Source organism: Limanda limanda, chromosome 6, assembly GCF_963576545.1.
Source record: "Limanda limanda chromosome 6, fLimLim1.1, whole genome shotgun sequence".
Taxonomy (NCBI): domain Eukaryota; kingdom Metazoa; phylum Chordata; class Actinopteri; order Pleuronectiformes; family Pleuronectidae; genus Limanda; species Limanda limanda.
The window spans coordinates 23,754,587-23,777,993 of NC_083641.1; the positions used below are offsets into that span (position 1 = coordinate 23,754,587).

Consider the following 23,407-nt stretch of genomic DNA (forward strand, 5'->3'; position numbering starts at 1 on the left):
CGCCCCCTGGTGTCTTTGTACCTCAGTGAATTCTCATTACAACATACTTTACAGTGGTGGCATTGCTAACATGTTGCTTAACATTTTGATGACAAGCATCAACTTGGTAAACTTAGTATTTCTAGAAGAAATCAGGAGAATAAGCCAGATTGACATTCTGATAACCGTGTTAAATGGCGTTGAAAAGCCCCAAACTGCTTACTCCATATTTTTTGTGGTGCAAATATTATTTATTTACAAATTAAAGACAAAAGTATGTTTTGTTAAAATATAAGCGAATAATAAATTAAAGAAAATACAACAACATGGTGGGATTGTCCCAATTGAAAACCACAGGATCTGCAAATATACATTTACGATGTGTCTGCACCTTGGGCCATGGGACAGTTTTCATTAAATGCATGGAAGACTATCACTAAGTTATTTCAATAGACCAGACCATTCTATGAACACATGTTGATTATGTCAACTGTTCAACTTTCCACAGATTATGGCCTGGCATTGCTATGTGTGAAAAGTGAGGGATCTTAGAGTGTGAGAGAGCAGAAGCAGATGGATCTGAACTGAAGTTCGGCCTTCATGCCCCTGCAGCACGTTTACCAACTGCCACAAAACCCCAGCTTGTGGCAGAATCTCAGGGTGTGCCACGACATCATCACTTCCTTCTGTTTTTGGCCACCTTCAGTTAGTTGGTGATGGCATGTCAAACATGTAACATGGGAAGGGCACACAACATGGCTGTCGACCGCGGGCCATTTTGTCCAGCGTGTGATACATGCACTACTACCTGTATGACCACCAGCTTCTTCATGGCTGTATGGGGCCAAGGTGTGGAGATCCTGCAGACCACCCCCATCACATCGGTGGAGACAACTTCCAGAGGAGACAATCGTCTTCCTCACAGAACGCCAGAAGGAGGACCTTGGGACAGGAAGCTGAAGAGTTTACCTCTTGTGGTCGTCAAACTGGAGAAGGTTCTGACAGTTCCCTGGTATAGTGGCTTTACCAAATGGAAGTCCTCTTATACCCTTTCGGTGCCTTGCTCTTGTTGTGCCTTTCAAGGACTCGTCCTCGTAAGTACTCCAAAAGATGTCCAAAATGTCAACATCACTTTTAATTGGTGCCAGCTGCTTTAAGGTATTTGTGAACTTTAGTGAGATACGTCATAAAAGCAACCCCTCCAGCATTGTACATGTACTCGTATTGATATTACTACTACTACTAGTAGTAGTAGTTATAGTACTTTTACCAATAAGATGTCACCATTCCACTTGAGAATGTTTGTGTTACTTTTGGGATTCTATGCTTTACTAAATGAAAAGAATTGCTCTTGTATTAAATCCACCATCTGACAAAATAATTCTATGAGAATATTTTACTGATTCATGGTTTTGCTTCGTTATAAAACTAAAACAAAAAACTCTAGTTAAAGTATTTCAGGGAGGATGTAACCATGTATCTCAACTATCTCTTACACCACTAATCCAACTGCTGCTACCATCAGATTTCCTATCACTACATCACCCATACAAATACTGTTAATACTACAGATAGTGATCGTACCAACCACAGATGTCATTGTCTTTTTCAAGCATGTAACTCACATTCCATGTTTCCTGGCTCGTTGCCTCGATGAACCCAGGCCACATGCTGGGAGACCACAATTAAGCACTGGGGATATTAACACTCCCTCCTCAGAGTCAATTTAGGTGCACATTGGGGTTTTTGTTGTTTTGAAGTGGTTTACCCATGTGGGACTTATAATTCATTAGCTTTATTAAATTAATGTTTCTTCCAATCAGCCATCATGAGGGGCTGTCATGCACAACAAAGCATCTCCCAAATGATTAAATTAATATTAACTACATGAATTGCAGGGATATTGAGCTATAATTTGAAATAAGAAAATCATGAGGTTCTTATTATTGATGTTTGTATCAACGTATTGTATTTTATTTTACAGTGACAAATTATAAAAGCAATCACCAACTCCAGTTGATTATCTGTGTTTTATCCTCAGATAACTACAATGGATATAATTTGGAAATTGTCGGGATAAAGAAACTTCCAGTCATGTGCTTGCAGCGGTCAGCTGATGGATCGTCTCCACTGGGGTTACAAAAAGGGATGGATGTCAGTCCCTCATTATAAGGCATGAGGTGAGCGGTCTTCTTTAGAGGGTGAGTCAGCCGGGGAGTCTGCTGCCGTTCTGTCGATAAGGTCCAGTTTGTTTACACTGATCTTCAGGAGCTGACTGACTTCTACTTGCTTCCAGGATTCAAGATTTTTTATTCGAGATTTCTGAGGTTTTTTGTTTTGTCACATTCATAACAAACATATACAGTGACGTGCAATTTAGAATATATTTTATCTTGTTTTTTGGTTGTTACACCACTTAACATTTTCAGGCACCTTAAGTCTTATATTTAGTGAGAAATTGTATAAATGTTATTTCAAATTACATGACACCAACATAAATACAAAATATAAATTTCAACATATCTGATGCATGCTTTAAAGATAAGATGTTTGAACTTCTCACGATGATTATTTGTCAGATAAGATGAATCATTTACTGTAACATAAATTAAAGACAGCATAACAACTGTTTATCGATTAAATAGTAGAATTGCTTGAAATGTTTGATGTTAAATTGTTTAATCTGATGCGTGTGTTAAACTGTTTCTCTGTCATGTTCAGGATATTTCTGCTCCATCATGCCAGAGGGAAATAACAGCGCAGTGACTGAATTCTTCCTCACTGGTTTCCCGGGACTTCATCCAGAATACCAAGGTCTCGCCTCCGCGGTGTTGTTCTTTGTTTACTCCTTAACTGTGATTGGCAATGCAACGATTATTTTCCTATTTGCAACAGACAGCTGCCTTCATAAGCCGATGTATTATATCATCCTGAATCTCTGTGCTTGTGACATTCTCTTCAGCACGACCACGTTGCCTAAGATCATCAGTAAGTATTGGTTTCAATCAGGGAGCATCTCCTTCACCGCTTGTTTTATCCAAATGTACTTCGTTCACTATCTGGGCACCGTGAATTCCTTTATTCTTTTCCTGATGGCTTTAGATAGGTATTTGGCGATATGTCATCCCCTCAGATATTCACTCATCCTTAAAAAGTCCACCATCTACATCCTCAGTATTACTGCCTGGATATTTGCCAAGGCACCTTCTTTATCGTTAGTTATTAGGGCGTACCCTCTTCCTTACTGTGCCTCAAACATAATCAATCACTGCTACTGTGATCACATTGGTATAACAACACTGGCATGCACGGACAGGGCCCCGTATGGCTTTCCTGCTTTCGTTGTTGCGATGGTTATGCTACTGGGGCCTCTGGCATTTATCATTTTCTCATATTGCAGCATAATTGTCGCAGTGCTTAGGATAGCAAATGTCCAAGGTCGCCTGAAGTCTCTGTCCACATGTAGCACGCAACTGATTATAATATTACTGTATTATTTACCGAGATGTCTTGTATATTTCTTCAGTAATGTTGGCTTTAGATTTAGCCCTGATGTGAGAATAGTAATTATCATGCTGTACAGCCTTGGTCCCCCGATGATTAACCCACTCATTTATTGCTTAAGAGCTAAAGACATGAGGGAGAGTTTGAGGAAACAGTTAAATAAAAGGTCTTTTGCACAAAAAACACAAGTTTCTGTTGTTACTGACTGACAAACCCAATTTTCAATGTTTTTCCTTTCTTATAATATTGAAAGCCACATCTTATTTTTTCTCCAGGACAAAACCTATTATTACAAAATGTTTATCTCCATATGTCAAATAAATCTTATATGAAATGTCTCCTCAATAAAGCAAGTCTCTGCACTCTTTTGATTTTAAGACTTGAAATTAGTTTTATTTTAAGAAAAGACTTTCAATAAAAAAGAAGACATAGTTGAGAGTAGACGGAAAAGTGTGATTATCTTGTGAATTGATGTTTAAGCAGTATTGAGCGCCTGGTTACAGAACAAAACTTGCTCAATAAAGAATGAAAAAACATTTTTTTCCCATTATAAACAGTTTGTGTCTAAATGTAAAATGTGTATGAGATTGCTGTCAGTCTTACAATGTCAGGTCGCTTTGCACATTGAGGAAGCTCTGGCAACTTTAGCCACTAATGTCGAGTTCATCAGTTTTTGAGTCACTGAACATAAACATTGAATCATTGTAAATTTATGTCATTTGTATCCCATGTTGTCTAACATTTTTAATATTTCTTAAAGCCCAAGGTAATAAATACATGTAAACTCATGCAATTGGCTTTCTCCCTTCACTGACAGCAGATTAAATGCTGAATATATCATCAGATTGTCTGCTTTGTGATATCAGATTGCAAGATTAGGTCATGCATGAGCCCAAGTTATAGACTATAACTGTGTTCTATATACTTTATTTACTTGGTTGAGTGGCTCTTGCCATAATATGGATTAGAATTGTAGTCGAATAGGCCTATTCACTGTATAGAGCTATTCACCAACCCTGCCTCTGCATAACACAACTGATGATCTAAAACACATTAAGAGGGAAGAAATTCCACAAATTAACTCTTGACAAGGCAAACCTGTTAATTGAAAACCCTTCCAGGTCACTACCGCATGAATCTGATTGAAAGAAGGCCAAGAGCAGCAAAGCTGTCATCAAACCAAAAGGTGGCTACTTCGAAGAATCTAAAAAATAAAACATATTCTGGTTTGTTTATCACTTTTTAGTTTTACACATAATTCCATATGTGTTCCTTCATAGTTTTGATGTCTTCAATATTAATCTGCAATGGAGAAAGAAAGAAAAAGAAAGAAAGACCATTGAATGAGAAGGTGTGTCCAAACTTTTGACTGGTAGTGTATGTATCAACGTATTGTATTTTATTTTACAGTGACAAATTATAAAAGCAATCACCAACTCCAGTGGATTATCTGTGTTTTATCCTCAGATAAATACTATGGATATCATTCTGAAATTGTCGGATAAAAGAAAGTCCCAGTTGTGTGCTTGCAGCGGTCAGCTGTTGGATCGTCTCCACTGAGAATTTAAAAAGGGATGATATCAGTCCTCCATTATAAGGCATGAGGTGAGCGGTCTACATTAGAGGGTGAGTCAGCCTGGGAGTCTGCTGCTGCTCTGTTTGAGAAAGGTCCAGTTTCTTTACACTGATCTTCAGGAGCTGACTGACTTCTACTTTATTCCAGGATTCAAGATTTTCTTTTTCAAGATTTGTAAGGTTTTTTGTTTTGTCACTTTCATAACGAACATATACAGTGACATGCAATTTAGAATATATATTTTAAAGGCTGTGCCAAAAGAAAAGTAAGAATTAGAAGTGCTGATTAAAATGACATTATAATTGTTTTTGTGTCACTGTGGTTTAGTTAAAATATGATAATATAGCTGTAGGAAAATTCATGTGGAATGAAAAGTGATCCTCTATTATAGAGTAATAACATAGTTTTAAATAGATTGCGCTCAGTTTGTCAAAGATTATTTAGAATCTAAAAAGTGTTTTCAGCATCATGACCTGTTCATGTGATATTTTAAAATGAATGTATTATTTTTATTCGTACATTTGCATTCACTTAGGTTGGATTGAATATTTTAAATATCTTGTTCTTTTGTTGTTACACCACTTGACAATTTTTTTTAACAGTCTTTTCTTTAGTGAGAAATTGTACAAATGTTATTTCAAATTACATGAAACCAACATAAATACAAAACATACATTTGAACATATCTGATGCATGCTTTAAAAAAGTTTTTCTATGATTTTTGAACTTCTCAAGAGGCTTATTTGTCAGATAAGATGAATCATTTACTGTAACATAATTTAAATACAGCATAAAAACTGTTTATCGATTAAATAGTAGAATTGCTTGAAATGTTTGATGTTAAATTGTTCAATCTGATGTGTGTGTTAATATGGTTCTCTGTCATGTTCAGGATATTTCTGCTCCATCATGCCAGAGGGAAATAACAGCGCAGTGACTGAATTCTTCCTCACTGGTTTCCCGGGACTTCATCCAGAATACCAAGGTCTCGCCTCCGCGGTGTTGTTCTTTGTTTACTCCTTAACTCTGATTGGCAATGCAACGATTATTTTTCTATTTGCAACAGACAGCTGCCTCCATAAGCCCATGTATTATATCATCCTGAATCTCTGTGCTTGTGACATTCTCTTCAGCACGACCACGTTGCCTAAGATCATCAGTAAGTATTGGTTTCAATCAGGGAGCATCTCCTTCACCGCTTGTTTTATCCAAATGTACTTCGTTCACTATCTGGGCACCGTGAATTCCTTTATTCTTTTCCTGATGGCTTTAGATAGATATTTGGCGATATGTCATCCCCTCAGATATTCACTCATCCTTAAAAAGTCCACCATCTACATCCTCAGTATTACTGCGTGGATTTTTGCCAAGGCACCCGCTTTAATGTTAGTTATTAGGGCGTACCCTCTTCCTTACTGTGCCTCAAACATAATCAATCACTGCTACTGCGATCACATTGGTATAACAACACTGGCATGCACGGACAGGGCCCCGTATGGCTTTCCTGCTTTGGTTGTTGCGATGGTTATGCTACTGGGGCCTCTGGCATTTATCATTTTCTCATATTGCAGCATAATTGTCGCAGTGCTTAGGATAGCAAATGTCCAAGGTCGCCTGAAGTCTCTGTCCACATGTAGCACTCAACTGATTATAATTTTACTCTATTATTTACCCAGATGTCTTGTATATATCTCCAGTAATGTTGGCATTAAATTTAGCTCTGATGTTAGAATAGTAATTATCATGCTGTACAGCCTTGGTCCCCCGATGATTAACCCACTCATTTATTGCTTAAGAGCTAAAGACATGAGGGAGAGTTTGAGGAAACAGTTAAAAAAAAGGACTCTTGCTCAAAAAACACAAGTTTCTGTAGTTACTGACTGACGAAACCAATATTCAATGTTTTTACTTTCTTCTAATATTGAAAGCCACATCCTACTAATAAAAAAAAAGTTCAGTTTTTCTCCAGGACATATCCTACTATAACAAAATTATCATCTCCATATGTCAAATAAATCGTATATGAAATGTCTACTCAATAAAGCAAGTGTCTGTGCACTCGCATTTTAAGACTTGAAATGTGTTCTATTTTAAGAAAAGACTTTGAATAATATAAGAAGGCATAGTTGAGAGTGGACATTAATGTGATTATCTTGTGAATTGATGTCTAAGCAGTATTGAGAGATGCCTGGTTACAGAATAAAACTTGTTCATAAACAGTCAAACAGTTTGTGTCTAAATGTTCAATATGTACAGACATTGCTGTTAGTCTTACAATGTCAGGTTGCTTTGCCCATTGAGGAAGCTCTGGCAACTTCAAACATTAGCCACTAATGTCGTGTTCATCAATTTTTTAATCACTGAACTGATTTGCATGTAAACATTGAATTATTGTTCATTTATGTTGTTCTATTATTTCATTAAAATACATTTTTGACATTTTTATCCCATGTTGTCTAACATTTTTAATATGTCTTAAAACCAAAGTTAATTAATACATATAAACTAATGCAATTGGATTTCTCTCTTTACTGAGAGCAGATTAAATACTGATTATATCCTCAGATTGTCTGTTTTGTGATATCAGATTGCAAGATTAGGTCATGCATGAGCCCAAGTTATAGACTTTAACTGTGTTCTATATATATATATATATATATATAAAACATTGTGTTATATATTGTCCATATGTTTGTGTATTTGTCTCAATTTGATGAGTAAAATTAAGAAATTATGTGCTGGAAATAAATGATAGCACATTCTACAGTAATCAACTGCAAGTATATGTTAATCTGTGACTTAATGAAACTAAAAACATGTCTATTTTCCAGTCAGACACTGATGGAAACTAAATACAGTTTTAACTAGTTAAACTAGTACAACTCTTTAGGGACAGCAGCCCTCTGGGATAGACCTGTTTACATAAACCATCGAACAAGATGCTAAGCACATATTAGGTGGCATTACAGTGAGATGTTGCAGGAGGCTCAATGACAACGTAGAATTAAATTACTACGTTCTGGCTTATTTGCTTTTGCTTGAAGAATTGCCAGATCTGAAGGAGTTCTATTATTGTCAACGTGTCTTTTTTACCTAGCATTTTTTTTATCTCTCTTTTCTATTTGACGTGTGTTTGTTAAATTTAAGCGAATATGTTCGACACGAACGTGACACGGATCACGGATTTCTTCATCATCGGATTCCCCGGACTCTCACTGGACCTGTATAAGCCTGTGTCCGCCCTGCTGTTTGTCCTCTACCTGGCTATAGTTGCAGGAAATGTTTTCATTTTAGTGTTTGTGAAATGTGAACAGGCTCTTCACAAACCCACATATCTGATCTTCTGCCACCTCGCACTTACTGACCTAGCATTCGGGACTGTTACTCTACCGAAGATCATATCAAAGTACTGGTTTGATGACAGCATTATTTCCTTTTACAGCTGCTTTGCACAAATGTATTTTGTTCATGCTTTAGGCGCGGTGCACTCTTTCATCCTGATGGTGATGGCTCTCGATCGCTTCATTGCAGTGTGCGCTCCCCTGCGTTACACAACTCTCTTGACAAACAGCAAAGTGTCTGTTCTCTGTGGGATATCATGGTTGATGCCAGTATCCTGGATGGTGGGTTTAGTTTTCGATGCTCTAACTTTACCTTTTTGCAATTCAAACATTATAACTCATTGCTATTGTGACCATATCGCGATAACAACACTCGGATGCGAGAATGTGCGAGAAGTGCAGCTGATTGCGTTCGGTCTTGCCATGTTCAGTTTGATGGTACCCCTGGGTTTTATTGTCTTCACTTACTTTGTCATCATTGTCGCTGTAGCGCGTATTTCCAGCCCTGAGAGCCGCGTCCGGACTATGTCCACGTGCACCCCCCAGCTCATCATCACGCTTCTGTATTATATGCCAAGATGCTTTGTTTACCTGGCAAATAATGTGGGATTCACCTTCAGTGTTCCCGTTCGCATTGTTGTTGTAATGCTCTACAGTCTCTTACCTGCTGCTGTCAATCCAATAATATACTGTTTCAAAACCAAGGATATAAAGGAGAACTTGAAAAGGAAATTGTTAATGAGGAAAATTCATAGTAGTACTTGATAAAATACAATACTGTAGATCAGTGTGCAGTAAATATTTCAAATGTTTAAATGTGCCACATCGCTATGAGTTTCTATTCAATTTCAGACTGAAGGTGCAGAATATAAAGCTTCTAATTACAGTTTTAAACAGCAAAGTACCCTGAGAACCTCAAGCTGCTTGTAGAGGTGACTGACCTTTTTTGTGGAAAAGAAATCGAAAGTATTTCTATACCACAAACATCTGTATACCAGACAATTTTAGCTGTACCTTGTATTTTTTACTGTGTATTTAATTTCACTTTTTTATTCTTATTTCCTTGTTTTGTTATGTTTTATTATTCAGCCCAGTTGTATTGTTTCTTTTGGAGTTCCAATGATGATACTTTGTGTAAAAAGTGCAAAAATAAAATGTATATCAATTCTTTATAAATAATGCATTTTCTATTCACATCTTGATGAGAAACTTCTCTCTCTATCTCACAGACACACAACTCCAGCACAAAACAAAATATAAATGCTGTGTGCCTGTGTCCCTTTTTTCGGCAGACACGTTCAGATTCCACAAGCATGAGATAAGCTGATGTGTTGAAAAATATATATATATGTGAGATGAATTCAGAGTCCAGATATGCAGTGTTATTTATTTGTAATCAAAATCAATAAATTATGACTTTATCCTAAGATTTTTTCAAGCCCATGCATATTCATGTGAGCAGTATAGCAACTTTTATTTTTAAATAAAGTCAAATTTAAATAAAAATACCTGTTCTAAAAAGTACTGTATATATGTTATGATTATTTCACATTACAGGGAGTATTTTTTTTGTTTGAGTGTCATCCGGTTCTCCAGATAACAAGAAAGAGTTTTAGTCGACTGAATATGTAGACATGACTATTTAATTAGCAGGGAAAAAACATGGTAGCCTTATAAATCTAAATGTATTCAGGGTAAACATAAAAAGCTACAACATGCAGTACATTATAAATCAATTTAAACAATCGCTACACCAAACGCATTCAAATATTTTGATAGGTCAAAGTGCTGTTTATAGATTAGACTCCACATCTTGGTCATCTTAAACAAAATGCAGCCTCACAGACGACACGGTGTCAATTACATTATTTTTTACCAATCATCATTTAATTAAAAAATAACTTGTTTCTCACCTGGTTCTCTGTGTTTTGTCCTGGTGTGGACTCGGAGCTTCAAACCCCATTAAGCGAAATTAATGTCAATTTGACATGTGGATAATTTGCCATAGTATTTTCTATTGAATCTCACAGAAGCAGAACCACATCAGTAGAAGTCCCCAGCACAGTGAACTGATGGATAGTTAGCTTAGGGTCAGTGAAATATGAAAACACTGCATTGTTTAGCTACAGTAACTAGCCTAGCATTATCCCTGTGTAGGCTACCACTGCCACTGGCTTTTACACTATTCCTCACGCTGAAGCTAATGCTAATGGCTAATTTAAAACTGCAGGCCTTAACTTAGCAAAAAAACTTGAAATTATTAGCAAAGCAAAAAACTGTGACTTGTTGATTTGGAGTCAAAAGTGAAACAACGTTTTTGGGGACTTGATGCAGTGTCACCAGAGAGATAAAAGCAACAACTTGATATGTTTTCACCTTAGTTTTTGTACAATAAATTAGAGACTGTAAAACTCATGAGGCTTTAGAGTTGCTATGCTGTTAGTTACCTTTAGACAGGGCCAAGCTAGCTCCTTCTTCCTGCCACCACTCTTCATGCTACACTAAGCTAACAGACTGTAGTACGGAGCCCCTGAAGTCCTAAAAGATGTATTTTTTTTAATCTAGTGCGCACAAGATATTTATTTTAAGAGGATATTTGTGTTTTATTCACTCAGATGCACACAGCCACCAGATTTGTACAATAGATGGAGAAAACTCAGCTAACCAAGTTTTATTTTACCTGGAAATGTCGGACAATGAAATTCTTGTGTGTGTGTAAACAGATTTGTAAATCTGCAAAGCCGTAATCAGAATTGGATTTGAAAGTGTATTTATAGTGCTGAAATAGAGTCAGGTCTTACAAGTCAAGTCAAGTGTGTGGTGTTGATTCATTGATTTGAATTGATTCATTCAACTCTTGGCTAAGAAACTAAGTGTATTTTGCAAAATGTACATTGCAAAACTAGTTGCAAGGTCAAAGTCTTTTTCCAGTAAGGTTCTGTGTTTTCCTGCCAGTTATTTAAGTGAATCATTTTACACTCGAAGGCTCCTCAGGAGGCAAGATAAAGAAATTTATATATATGGTGAAACAAGGTCAGTATCATAGGAGGTGAGTGTTCAAAAAAATCAGAACGCCAAAGGTCTTAGTTCATGAAGATAATTCCCTCTGCAAGAAAACAAAGCTCGATACACAAACTAGGATAGACATTAATTTCGAGAAATGTATAAGGTAACACTTTCTCTTTCAACTCAGATCGTTCGTAATGTAAACATTACATCTGGACTTTGAGGGAGTTTTCACCTCTGACTCTTCCTCTCCACCACATCATCAGACCTCTACTGGGAGCATTTCTATCTATTTAAACAGAGCCTCGGGTGAGACTCGAGCCAGACCTCCGCCAGTTAAAGATACATATGTTATGTGACATGCAGGATTTGATTGTGTTAGGTTGTGTATTATTCTTAGACATACTAGAGGTTGTTTCCTTTCTTTGATTACACCCCTTCAGTATTGACAGAGACGTGCTGCTTACTAATTAACCCTTTTCTCATTTCCAGGCTTGTTTGTGTTTTTTAATTTACATTCCTGTGTAAAAGCTACTTTTTGTGTACGGGTGACAATGACATTTACAAACACCACAAATATAAAATACTTCATTATCATGGGATTCCCTGGACTTCCACCTGCCTATCACGGACTGGTGTCTGTTCTTCTCCTCCTCCTCTTCCTCGCTATTGTGGTCGGCAACACCTTCATCTTAACAGTTATCGTGTACGAGCGGACTCTTCACAAGCCAACATACTGGATCTTCTTTCATGTTGCAATGACTGACATCGCATTTGCAGCTGTGACGCTGCCAAAAATCATCGGCAGGTATTGGTGGAATGACATGATATCGTCATTTGGAACCTGCTTTACACAAATGTACTTTGTTCATTCTTTGGGGGCCGTTCACTCCTTCCTTCTGCTGATCATGGCTCTGGATCGTTTTGTTGCCATATGGTTTCCTTTCCGATATCCTGCTGTGGTGACAAACACAACCATTTGTATTGCCTGTGTCCTGTGCTGGGTTTTATCATTCATATGTATGATGGGGGTCGTGCTCCACGCTCTAACTCTGCCCTACTGCAACCTGAACGTCATCATGCAGTGCTACTGTGACCACATCTCCATAACTCGGCTGGGATGTGGCGAAGGCGTTGCCTATGTTATTGAGGTTGCCCTCGCAAATGCCTTGTTCACTCTCCTGGTTCCTTTAGCGTTCATCATTTTCTCGTACTTTTCAATCATCGTCGCCGCTCTGAAAATGTCTCAGGCCGAGCGGAGCCTCAAGGTCATGTCCACCTGTGCTCCTCAGATCTTCACCACGTGTCTGTACTACGTGCCGAGATGCTTCGTCTATCTCTCTTACAACTTAGGATTCACGTTTAGCGCTCAGGCTCGTGTTGTTATCACGATGATGTACAGCCTCATACCCGCTGTGGTTAATCCAGCGATTTACTGTCTCAAGACGCAGGACATCAAAATGGCTTTGACGCAGAGGTTTAGGAGAAGCAGGATCGCACACAGAACCGACCGTAAAGGCGTTCTCAAGTAAATGTGCATTATGTGGTTGTAACGTGAAGAGCTCAGCAGAATCCTCTTGTTATATAATGGTTGTATAAGGAGTCAGTGGAAGATCCAATCAACTGTTTTTCTATGTAAATCCATGTCGCATTTTTGAAACGTAAAATTGTGATTGCTTGCAAAATAAATCTGTCAAACATGGGGAATAACTGTCTACACATTATTATGTATATTCAGTATTTCTTTGTGTTTGCAACTTTAGATTTTAAATATTTCCTGAGTATCGTATTATTTGATATCATTTTGACAGCTGTTTAATTTTGAAAAATGACTCCATACATCTTAGACTGAGGTTGTATGTATTGTATAGTCACATGATTCAAAAAAAGTGGTTTTGTTTTTAAATAGTTTTTATTAGAGGACTTGTGAAACCTCTACAACTCTTCTTGGGAAACATTGATCTCCTCATCTAAACATGTGCTAAAAAAAACTATCTTTGTATCATCTCTGGATTTTAACAGAGCACCTCTGAGTGTAATCTTGAATTTGTCCACTAAGTAGAGCCAAACCATCAGTTTATGAGCCGCTTTCCAACTTACTTTGAGTTTCAAATTAAACGACGTGTTGGGTAGATTTTGATTATAAGTCTTCCTTATACCAAAATGACCAGATGTTTCGCCATGAGCAGCTTTCAACACTAACTTACGATACACTGCGGGCATTACCACCTGCAGCACCTCACCTGCCACATCAGCACCTGCGTGAGGCAACCACCTGCGAAGCAGTAAACCATTTTGGACAAAATAACCATGATCTATACTCTGATTATCATTAGCCATAGCAACATACTTTTCCAAAGTGGTTTCAGTTTTCTGAGCATCAATAACCTGATCAACAGATAATGGTACTGGTAGGTCGGGAATGAACAATTTAGACAACATCCCAGAAACGTCTGGCGCTTCCTCCAGCTGCGCACGAGCCATAGCACGAGTCACCGCGCAGGCAGTGAACACCGCTGGAAAATCCTCAAAACATTTGTCAGACTCAGGTGACAGTAACACGCCTGTACTGACCACAGGTGGTGGCGGAGACTGACAGGGAAAAACACAATCATGTCCCAGATTATTGCCCAAAATCAGATCAATGCCATCCACAGGCAGGGATGGACGAACAGCAATAATCACTTCGCTGTTAATAAATCCAGAATTCAGTTCAATCCTATGCAGCGGCACGGGAAACGAATGTAACCCAATTCCTCGAATCAAGACCACACTGTCAGTGTCTGATGTCGAGCAAAAAGGGAGAACCGACTGACGAATAAAACTCTCAGAGGCGCCAGTGTCGCGTAGTATCCTGACTGGCACTCTACGAGAGTCACCAACCAAGGACACATAGCCATCACTAACGAACGGAGTGTAATCAGCGTCAGGAATAGTTGTAGGCACAACATTCAAATTTTCGTTTTCCCCTGAAATAGAACACTTGGAAGGGAAGGCATTAATACCATCTACGTTTTGTGCGTTCCTCACACATTCAAAACGAACAGCAGACACGCACCCTCCATCTTTGGTGCTGACCATGCCTTCTCTAGGCCTATTACGGTTCCACTCAGGACATTGGCGTCTCCAGTGACCTGGCTTATGGCATTTATGACACATATTGTCAAGCTTGCCATCATTCCCTTTACCCACCGCCGCAGCGTTATATCTCACGGAAGGACCAGCATTAAACCGTGGGACAGCGTTAACCAGATCAGAGCGCTGCTCCCGCTGATAATAATCTTTGCGCGGTAAAAATTCACGGAAATTCGTCTTGTGTGTTAAGGAGTATCCATCAGCGAGGGAACTAGCCTCAGAGACCGTTTTCACCTTATGTTCGCTTACATAAATAGCCACCTTCTCATGCAAGATATTCTTGAACTGCTCCACAATCATTAAATTGCACAATGACTCAAAATCCTCAACATCCTCAGCTGCAAGCCACCGATGAAACAAATTGGACAGGTCCCTGCCCACCTCGGCATAAGTTTGTTTATTAGACTTTTGATGATTCCGAAAATGTTGTCGGTAAGCCTCCAGTACTAGCTTATATGCCTTCAACACGGCATCTTTCACAATTTTGTAATCTTTACGCTCCACAGCAGACAGAGCGACAAAAGCTTCTTGGGCATGCCCACGCAAAGCAGTCTGTAGCAATAAAACCTTGTCCTCACTAGTCCACTGAAGATCACTAGCGACACTTTCAAATAAGGAAAAGAAAACATCTGGGTCCCGTCCGTTGAACTTCGGGAGAAACTTTACCATATTTGATAAGCCTGATGGCTGATTGGAATTGACGTATCTCCCCTCTGCCATCAGGTTTAGCCGAGTGTGCTCTAACTGTATCTTTTCCTGCTCCAACTCACGTTTCTTTTCCCTTTCCGCAGCGCAGTGTTAATTTTGGCAGCTATTTTTGATTTAGTCTTAGTCTTTTGACGAAAATGCGTATTAATTTTAGTCTAGTTTTAGTCATTTTTATCCTTCTTAGTTTTAGTCTAGTTTTAGTCGACGAAAACAAATTACATTTTAGTCTAGTTTTAGTCGACGAAAACAAATTACATTTTAGTCTAGTTTTAGTCGACGAAAAAAAATTACATTTTAGTCTAGTTTTAGTTACATTTAATAGCCACATTAAACTCCTTATCTTCCCTTCTTAGGTCCAGGGACCCCCTGTGTTGTGTCTGCAACTGCGTACTAGTCTAGCTTGCAGTACTTAGGTTGTCCATTAGATGTCCCTCCTATAGGTCTATAGCAGGGGTCGGCAACCTTTACTATCAAAAGAGCCATTTTGCCCCCTCTTCCCCCAAATAAAATTTGTCTGGAGCCGCAAAACATATTTGATAACAAAGCTGATAAAATGTTATATAAAGTTATACTATACTAATCTGTAGATTATTGCATTTATGAAATTATAGAACAACAATAAAGAAAACTGTTGACATTTTATTTATTTTTACCTGTTACAACAAAGGGAAACACCAAATGCTTATGAAGAGGAGAAGAACATACACAGGCAAGTGTAGGCCTACTTTGAAATAAATTAAACGCAGAACTATGTAGGGTTATTTGAGTCATCCCCATATTTGTGGGAAATGTATGAAATAAGAAGTACCCTATTTTGAAATAAATAAAAACATATAGCTGCAGCCTATATATTTTAGTTGGCGTTGGCGAAATGTGAAAACAAAAAGTGAAAGCAGATCAGACCGGAGGAGGAAACTGAAGCTCGGTAGAAACCAGCTGCAGCCTCTGCTCTGATCCAGAAGCTGCGGCGCTGATCTCAGAGCAGCTGAGACCAGAGGAACTCTGTGTTTTCACTGTTTCCATAGTTAAGAAGCAGCCGGGGAGTCAGTGACCGGCTTCACGTGAACGAGCTCTGATCTGAGCTCTCTGAGCGAGTGCGCGGGGGCGGAGCCTCGGGACCGGTGCGCTGTCTGACAGACACACACGCACACACACACAGACACACACACTCGCCGCTCCGGGTACTTCATGACGGCCTGATACGATTATGTTTTTAAAAATTGTTGTGACTTAGTCAACCGCCAACATTTTCGTTTCGTCTCGTCTCGTTAACGAAAATTAAAATAGATTTCGTCATAGTTTTTATTTTCAAAGATCCATTTCGTTACGTCTTCGTCTCGTCTTAAGGCCGGCGCATGCTTCTGCGTTTTCACGGGAACGGAGACGCAAGAGCCCTTCCGGGCCCCTCACGGCCCTTCCTACGTCCTTACGTGCGTTGGCCAATTTTTCTAACTAGACGGCAAAGCCCTGCAAGCGTCACCCGGCCGCGAGGGCTGTGATTGGTCTGCTGACTACATCATTTCCGGAGTCGCATTTCCGGTTCATGCCCGGAAACCACGGAAGATTTAGAAGAACGAATATGGACCAGATAGAAGAGCACTTGGCAGAAGAGATCCGACACTATGTCCACTAGTATAATCCGTCACTAACCGGCGGATTTTTCCGCCAGAAAAAGGCTCTGCGGAGCCGCCGTGGCGATGTAAATAATCAGCGACGTTTATTAACTCCTTTACTGTAAGCGTCAGCAACAAGCTCTCAGAGGGAGCACACAAAAAGTTCTCCACTGCGCTCATAACCAGTGCAACCCAGCACTTAACAATTCATGATCAAATGAATACACATGTGGTGACCACTGTTCACGACCAACAGCGCACTCTCACAACCAAACTCGATCAACAAATATCCAAACAAACAAATCAGCACGGTGCAAACGCGGTTAACACAATAAGGCAAACAAATCACGGAGCATTCCCCCTAAACATTTACCCCCCGACTAAACTGACCTAGCTTCTGACGGAGCCCAAGAACCGGGGATCAGTGAACAAAAGAATTGAACACTCACCAATACCGTCAGATGCCAGCCATCCCGACCAAAGTCGATGCAGCCTTACTCATCGGCGGTGCCCTCCGGTCCAGACTCCGTCACTGGAACCTAAAACCCAGCGCGGAGGCGCTCTAAATGGGGAGAGCTCTCGCTCGTGTAATTAGCTGCCCTACTATGCAAAACCCACGACTACACAAAACAAAACCGGGTGGATATTGCGTCAAGATCAACACAGGGCCTAGTGTTAAAGCCGGGGCGTCACAATATACTGGGACAATGAAGGATGAGGCAAGTTTGCACACCTATGCTTGTAAGGACTTTGCGTTGACCATTAATAAATATGGACAACCTGACCAAAACCTTAACCAATTAACCTCTGACCAATTTATGCCTTAACCCCTATGGCCTAAACCCTAACCAGGACCAGGACCTCAGAAATTACATTTTGCCACATTACGACTGAGCTTTTTAAACTATGAAGTACTGGTCCTAACAAGGTCAGTGGGATAGTGGAAAAACTCCTAAAGAGTTTACAAAAATAATTTCACAACGCACATATACTCACAGTGTAACTTCAGGGGACTTTACATTGTTACTTTCACTGATTTGCTGGAGACCCACTCTAGCCTTACCCTTCACCCTAACCTTAAATGTAATCCTAATCTTTAACTAAACGTTACCTTGACTTTATCTACCTATCTATCTTGTGTTTCTGTTTTTATTCTTTCTACCTCAATTTTTATTTTATTTTATTCTATTGTATTGTATTTTATTGTATTCAAATATACCGGCTGCTATGACGACTTAATTTCCCTACGGGGATGAATAAAGTAATCTATCTATCTATCTACACAAACTCGGATAGACATTAATTTCGAGAAATGTATAAGGTAACACTTTCTCTTTCAACTCAGATCGTTCGGTGTGTTTTCTGTAATGTAAACATTACATCTGGACTTTGAGGGAGTTTTCACCTCTGACTCTTCATCTCCACCACACACACATCATCAGACCTCTACTGGGAGCATTGCTATCTATTTAAACAGAGCCTCGGGTGAGACTCGAGCCAGACCTCCGCCAGTTAAAGATACATATGTTATGTGACATGCAGGATTTGATTGTGTTAGGTTGTGTATTATTCTTAGACATACTAGAGGTTGTTTCCTTTCTTTGATTACACTCCTTATGTATTAACAGAGACGTGCTGCTTACTAATTAACCCTTTTCTCATTTCCAGGCTTGTTTGTGTTTTTTAATTTACATTCCTGTGTAAAAGCTACTTTTTGTGTACGGGTGACAATGACATTTACAAACACCACAAATATAAAATACTTCATTATCATGGGATTCCCTGGACTTCCACCTGCGTATCACGGACTGGTGTCTGTTCTTCTCCTCCTCCTCTTCCTCGCTATTGCGGTCGGCAACACCTTCATCTTAACAGTTATCGTGTACGAGCGGACTCTTCACAAGCCAACATACTGGATCTTCTTTCATGTTGCAATGACAGACATTGCATTTGCAGCTGTGACGCTGCCAAAAATCATCGGCAGGTATTGGTGGAATGACATGATATCGTCATTTGGAACCTGCTTTACACAAATGTACTTTGTTCATTCTTTGGGGGCCGTTCACTCCTTCCTTCTGCTGATCATGGCTCTGGATCGTTTTGTTGCCATATGGTTTCCTTTCCGATATCCTGCTGTGGTGACGAACACAACCATTTGTATTGCCTGTGTCCTGTGCTGGGTTTTAACATTCATACGTATGATGGGGGTCGTGCTCCACGCTCTAACTCTGCCGTACTGCAACCTGAACGTCATCATGCAGTGCTACTGTGACCACATCTCCATAACTCGGCTGGGATGTGGCGAAGGCGTTGCCTATGTTATTGAGGTTGCCCTCGCAAATGCCTTGTTCACTCTCCTGGTTCCTTTAGCGTTCATCATTTTCTCTTACTTTTCAATCATCGTCACCGCTCTGAAAATGTCTCAGGCCGAGCGGAGCCTCAAGGTCATGTCCACCTGTGCTCCTCAGATCTTCACCACGTGTCTGTATTACGTGCCGAGATGCTTCGTCTATCTCTCTTACAACTTAGGATTCACGTTTAGCGCTCAGGCTCGTGTTGTTATCACGATGATGTACAGCCTCATACCCGCTGTGGTTAATCCAGCGATTTACTGTCTCAAGACGCAGGACATCAAAATGGCTTTGACGCAGAGGTTTAGGAGAAGCAGGATCGCACACAGAACCGACCTTAAAGACATTCTCAAGTAAATGTGCATTATGTGGTTGTAACGTGAAGAGCTCAGCAGAATCCTCTTGTTATATAATGGTTGTATAAGGAGTCAGTGGAAGATCCAATCAACTGTTTTTCTATGTAAATCCATGTCTCATCTGTATATAGTTTTTGAAACGTAAAATTGTGATTGTTTGCAAAATAAACCTGTAAAACATAGAGAATAACTGTCTACACATTATTGTGTATATTCATTATTTCCTTGTGTTTGCAACTTTAGATTTTAAATATTTCCTGAGTATCGTATTATTAAATATCATTTTGACAACTTTTTAATTTTGAAAACTTACTCCTCAGGTTTATATCTTAGACTGAGGTTGTATGTATTGTATTTTCCCATCTTTGTAAAAAATCAGTTTTGTGCTTTTATAGATTTTATTAGAGCACTTGTGAAACCTCTTCGACTCTTCTTGGGAAACATTGAACTCCTCAACTGATCATGTGCTAAAAAAACTATCTTTGTATCATCTCTGGATTTAAACAAAGCACCTCTGAGTGTAAACTTGAATTTGTCCACTAGGTGAAGCCAAACCATCAGTTTATGAGCCGCTTTCCCACTTACTTTGAATTTCAAATTAAAAGAAAGAGACGTGTTGGGCAGATTTTTATGGTTGTGGTGGGTTTTGTAAATAATTTCAAAAGTTACACATGATTCTTTAAAACATTTTTTAAAAACATATGAATGTCTTTAATATGCAGCCAGACACCAGGGGAACCTGATCCTGAAGATCAAAAACCTGGTGCAGATCTCTGATGACCTCACCTGGTCAAAGAACGTCACTGGGCCCAGCAGCTGATTTGATTTAATTTTTATTTGTACACTAAAGTACAATACACCATAATCCCCCCCAGACAGATCTTAATCGTTTGAGTGAATTTACTATTTAATTGACAGTTTATGCTCCTTTCACATTTGCATTTAAATAAACAAAGATCCCAGACAGGAGCAGCAGAGTAATAATTTGACAGTGTGAATCTCAGCCGTTTATTCATGTTTATATTTTAACATCATCAACAAATAAAAATACATTCTCTTGTCATTATAAAGATACATTTTAATTGGACTTGTCTTGGAAACCAGCACAAATTGACCAATTGAACATGAAAAGGCTGAAAGATCTAATATCTCACTGCTTTTCTTATTGCGTCCAAACTAAAACTTCAGATTTCGGTGTCATTCAATTTTAATAAACAAAAGTAACACATGTTCAATTATTATTCAAATTATTTCCTCTATGTCGCTTTGCATATCATAACTATGACTGGGTTCCAAGGGTAAACGTGCTACATCCTCAAATACAGGCGCATAGCTGCTATAAGGTAGATGCATGTTTAAAATCTTTCCCCAGGGATCAAACAGACTGGAGGGAGCGTTATCATCTTCAAGCTGACCTGCAGCAGAGAGTTTTAAGAACTTGCTGACAGGGAAAGGTTGTCTGCAGCCATGTGTTGAGAGGTTTGATTGCTCGTGTCCATATTTCCTGGTGCCGATGACAGACACGTGTCCAAACTCCGACTCTGAGAAGGTGGACGTGCTGTCTATGTCAGTGTCGGATGAGACATCTATCATTGGGGTGCGACTCGGGAATACCTGATTTGACAGCGTTTGCTCTGGAGGAGTATTTAATTTACTGATTTCCTCAAAAGTGAGGCACTGCACAGGTTCTGGGAGCTCGGGTTGTTGGATTCTCTTCGAGTAACAAGGAGGTGAATGTTGTGACTGCTCTGCATCAATGGTAGTGAGTAACAGTTTGTTTAGGGTGTCCACGTTTTGAGATTTCGTTGGACTTTTGTCCCTCTCTTCACCAGAGGGCTCTCTCTTAAATCCGTCTGACAGCATCTTCAAATCGCCGCACCGTTGAGGATCAGCGCTCACACGCTTTGGGCTGTACAGATGCTTGTGTCGGCTGAGTCTGAGAGAGGTGGTTTCTGAGTGAAGCGCACTAGAGATGCAGCCGATTTCATAATACTCCGGCTCACTGTTTGGCTCTGGCTGCACACTTGAAGGACAGGCATCACAGTACAACTCCACACTCTGCTGATCAGCCCTCACTGGGCCGTTCCGCCTCTCTCTTTCTGCAGATGCAGCACTTCTGAGTGGACGGTTGTCATCGAAAAAAAAAGCAGCATTTTCTCTCCCTGGCTCTGTCTTCTGCTCCAAGCTCTCACTCGGACCCTGGTGCCGCCTCACTGTACGTAGGGCAAAAATCATTACCAGAACAACCAGGAGGCAGATTAGGGGAAGAATCACAGCTATGAGCCACAGAGGCTCGTTGCCCCCCGCCCCAGAGCACAGATCCTGGCTGTCTGGAGCAGAGATGCAGATATCACAGGCGTGGTCGGAGATGTTATGGAAACAGATGCAGGAGCTGTTCTCCCCGGCCGGTCCACACCTCCACCGGTTCTCACACTGTCCATAGAGACAGCCCCTCCTGGAAGTGTCCTCTTCAGAGCAGGGTGAGGGGAGGCAGACCCCAGGAGACATGCAGCTGGACTGCATGAGGGTCCAGCTCGGCCAGATGTCCACCATCGCACTGCGTCCACTGACAGGCAGAGTGTGACCGCTCACACTAACATACTGCACACATCCAGTGAACCCTGCTGCCCCAAAAAAGAAAAAATAGTCATTCAAGAATTATTGCTATAATTTATACTTTTGCTATCATGACTATTATGATGTGGTGACCCTGCTAACGCTTTAAAAAGTACAGTAGCCTCAGTAAATGTCACCTGACTGCTGGAACTTTGAATGAAGCGACAGATCAGCACCGAGAACGATCTTCTCCACCCGGACAGGACTGAGATCAACACTCTGGTCGGTGATGTTCCAGACTGGTTTCCCATCCAGGGCGAGAAACGGGATCTGTCCTCTGCCGAACAAGGACACGACATGCCAGATCCCGTCGGCCGCCGGGGAGTCCACGGTGAAATCTGACTTCTGGCCTGACACTGCGTCTTCAGATTGGTACACGAGCCTCCTGTCTTTAATCTGAATGAAAGAGAAACAATCAAACAGTCACATGTCCCAAGAATAAGACGATTACATATCTAAATGTATTTCAAACCAACCTTCAGCACGATGTATCCCATCTGTCCCACAACAGACATCAACACTCCATTGTTCCTGGTCTTAAACTTGATGTTAATCCCTGTTTGGTTTGTGTCGTTTCCCTCTTTCTTTTCATCAAGCAGCTGTTTGAGCAGAAAGTCTCTCTTGAATTTCTCCTTGATGACATATTCCATGTAGTCATTCCCCGTGAATCGCAATACGACTTCCTCTGACGATTCTGTTCATTAAAGGGGAAAGAACATATTGACTTAAAAACGAAATAAAAGTCAGTTATTATGAAGGTATTTAATTTGTTTAGATTCTTATCCAACATTCGAGTCATGCAGAACCATCGACTACTGTATATCCATAACTATATTGACTGGTGCCCCCCCCCCCCCCCCTCCCCTACATAAAGCTCAAAGGATATGTGCTGTTCATAATGGATGGATTAAAGTGATTAGAACTTTTGTTGTGTATTGTAATTTTTTGTTTTTACCTTTTGCACATTTGCGTCCAATAAACGGGCTCCTGCACTCACAGAGATAGTCCGACCAGAGATCGTGGCACACCCCCCTATTTTGACATGGGTCACTGTGACATGGGGACACCGCTGCTCGAGGACATCTTCAATAAATACAAGATACAAGACGTACACAAATAAGAGATTTACGGAATTTTCTGTACAGAGATTTCTAAATAGTGAGGTACTTGAGAATGTACGTGTTTTAACTTACTTATCAAGAATGTTATATGTTGCTAGGGC

At 39.9% G+C, this 23,407-nt stretch overlaps 5 protein-coding genes across 5 annotated transcripts; all 5 read left to right on the forward strand.

The window, feature by feature from the left end:
* The first annotated feature begins 2,717 nt into the window (after positions 1-2,717).
* LOC133002990 (olfactory receptor 13C2-like) lies at positions 2,718-3,692 on the forward strand. Its single transcript, XM_061072578.1, has one exon. It carries the CDS (start codon positions 2,718-2,720, stop codon positions 3,690-3,692), a length of 975 nt encoding a protein of 324 aa, XP_060928561.1.
* A 2,276-nt stretch (positions 3,693-5,968) lies between these two features.
* Positions 5,969-6,943, forward strand: LOC133002991 (olfactory receptor 13C2-like). Its single transcript, XM_061072579.1, has one exon. It carries the CDS (start codon positions 5,969-5,971, stop codon positions 6,941-6,943), a length of 975 nt encoding a protein of 324 aa, XP_060928562.1.
* Positions 6,944-8,211: 1,268 nt separating this feature from the next.
* LOC133003823 (olfactory receptor 52E8-like) lies at positions 8,212-9,165 on the forward strand. Its single transcript, XM_061073640.1, has one exon. The coding sequence runs from the start codon at positions 8,212-8,214 to the stop codon at positions 9,163-9,165; it is 954 nt and encodes a 317-aa protein (XP_060929623.1).
* Positions 9,166-11,960: 2,795 nt separating this feature from the next.
* Positions 11,961-12,938, forward strand: LOC133002992 (olfactory receptor 52Z1P-like). The gene has a single exon (XM_061072580.1). It carries the CDS (start codon positions 11,961-11,963, stop codon positions 12,936-12,938), a length of 978 nt encoding a protein of 325 aa, XP_060928563.1.
* Positions 12,939-18,592: 5,654 nt separating this feature from the next.
* On the forward strand, positions 18,593-19,570 carry LOC133002994 (olfactory receptor 51B2-like). Its single transcript, XM_061072581.1, has one exon. The coding sequence runs from the start codon at positions 18,593-18,595 to the stop codon at positions 19,568-19,570; it is 978 nt and encodes a 325-aa protein (XP_060928564.1).
* The last annotated feature ends 3,837 nt before the right edge of the window (positions 19,571-23,407 follow it).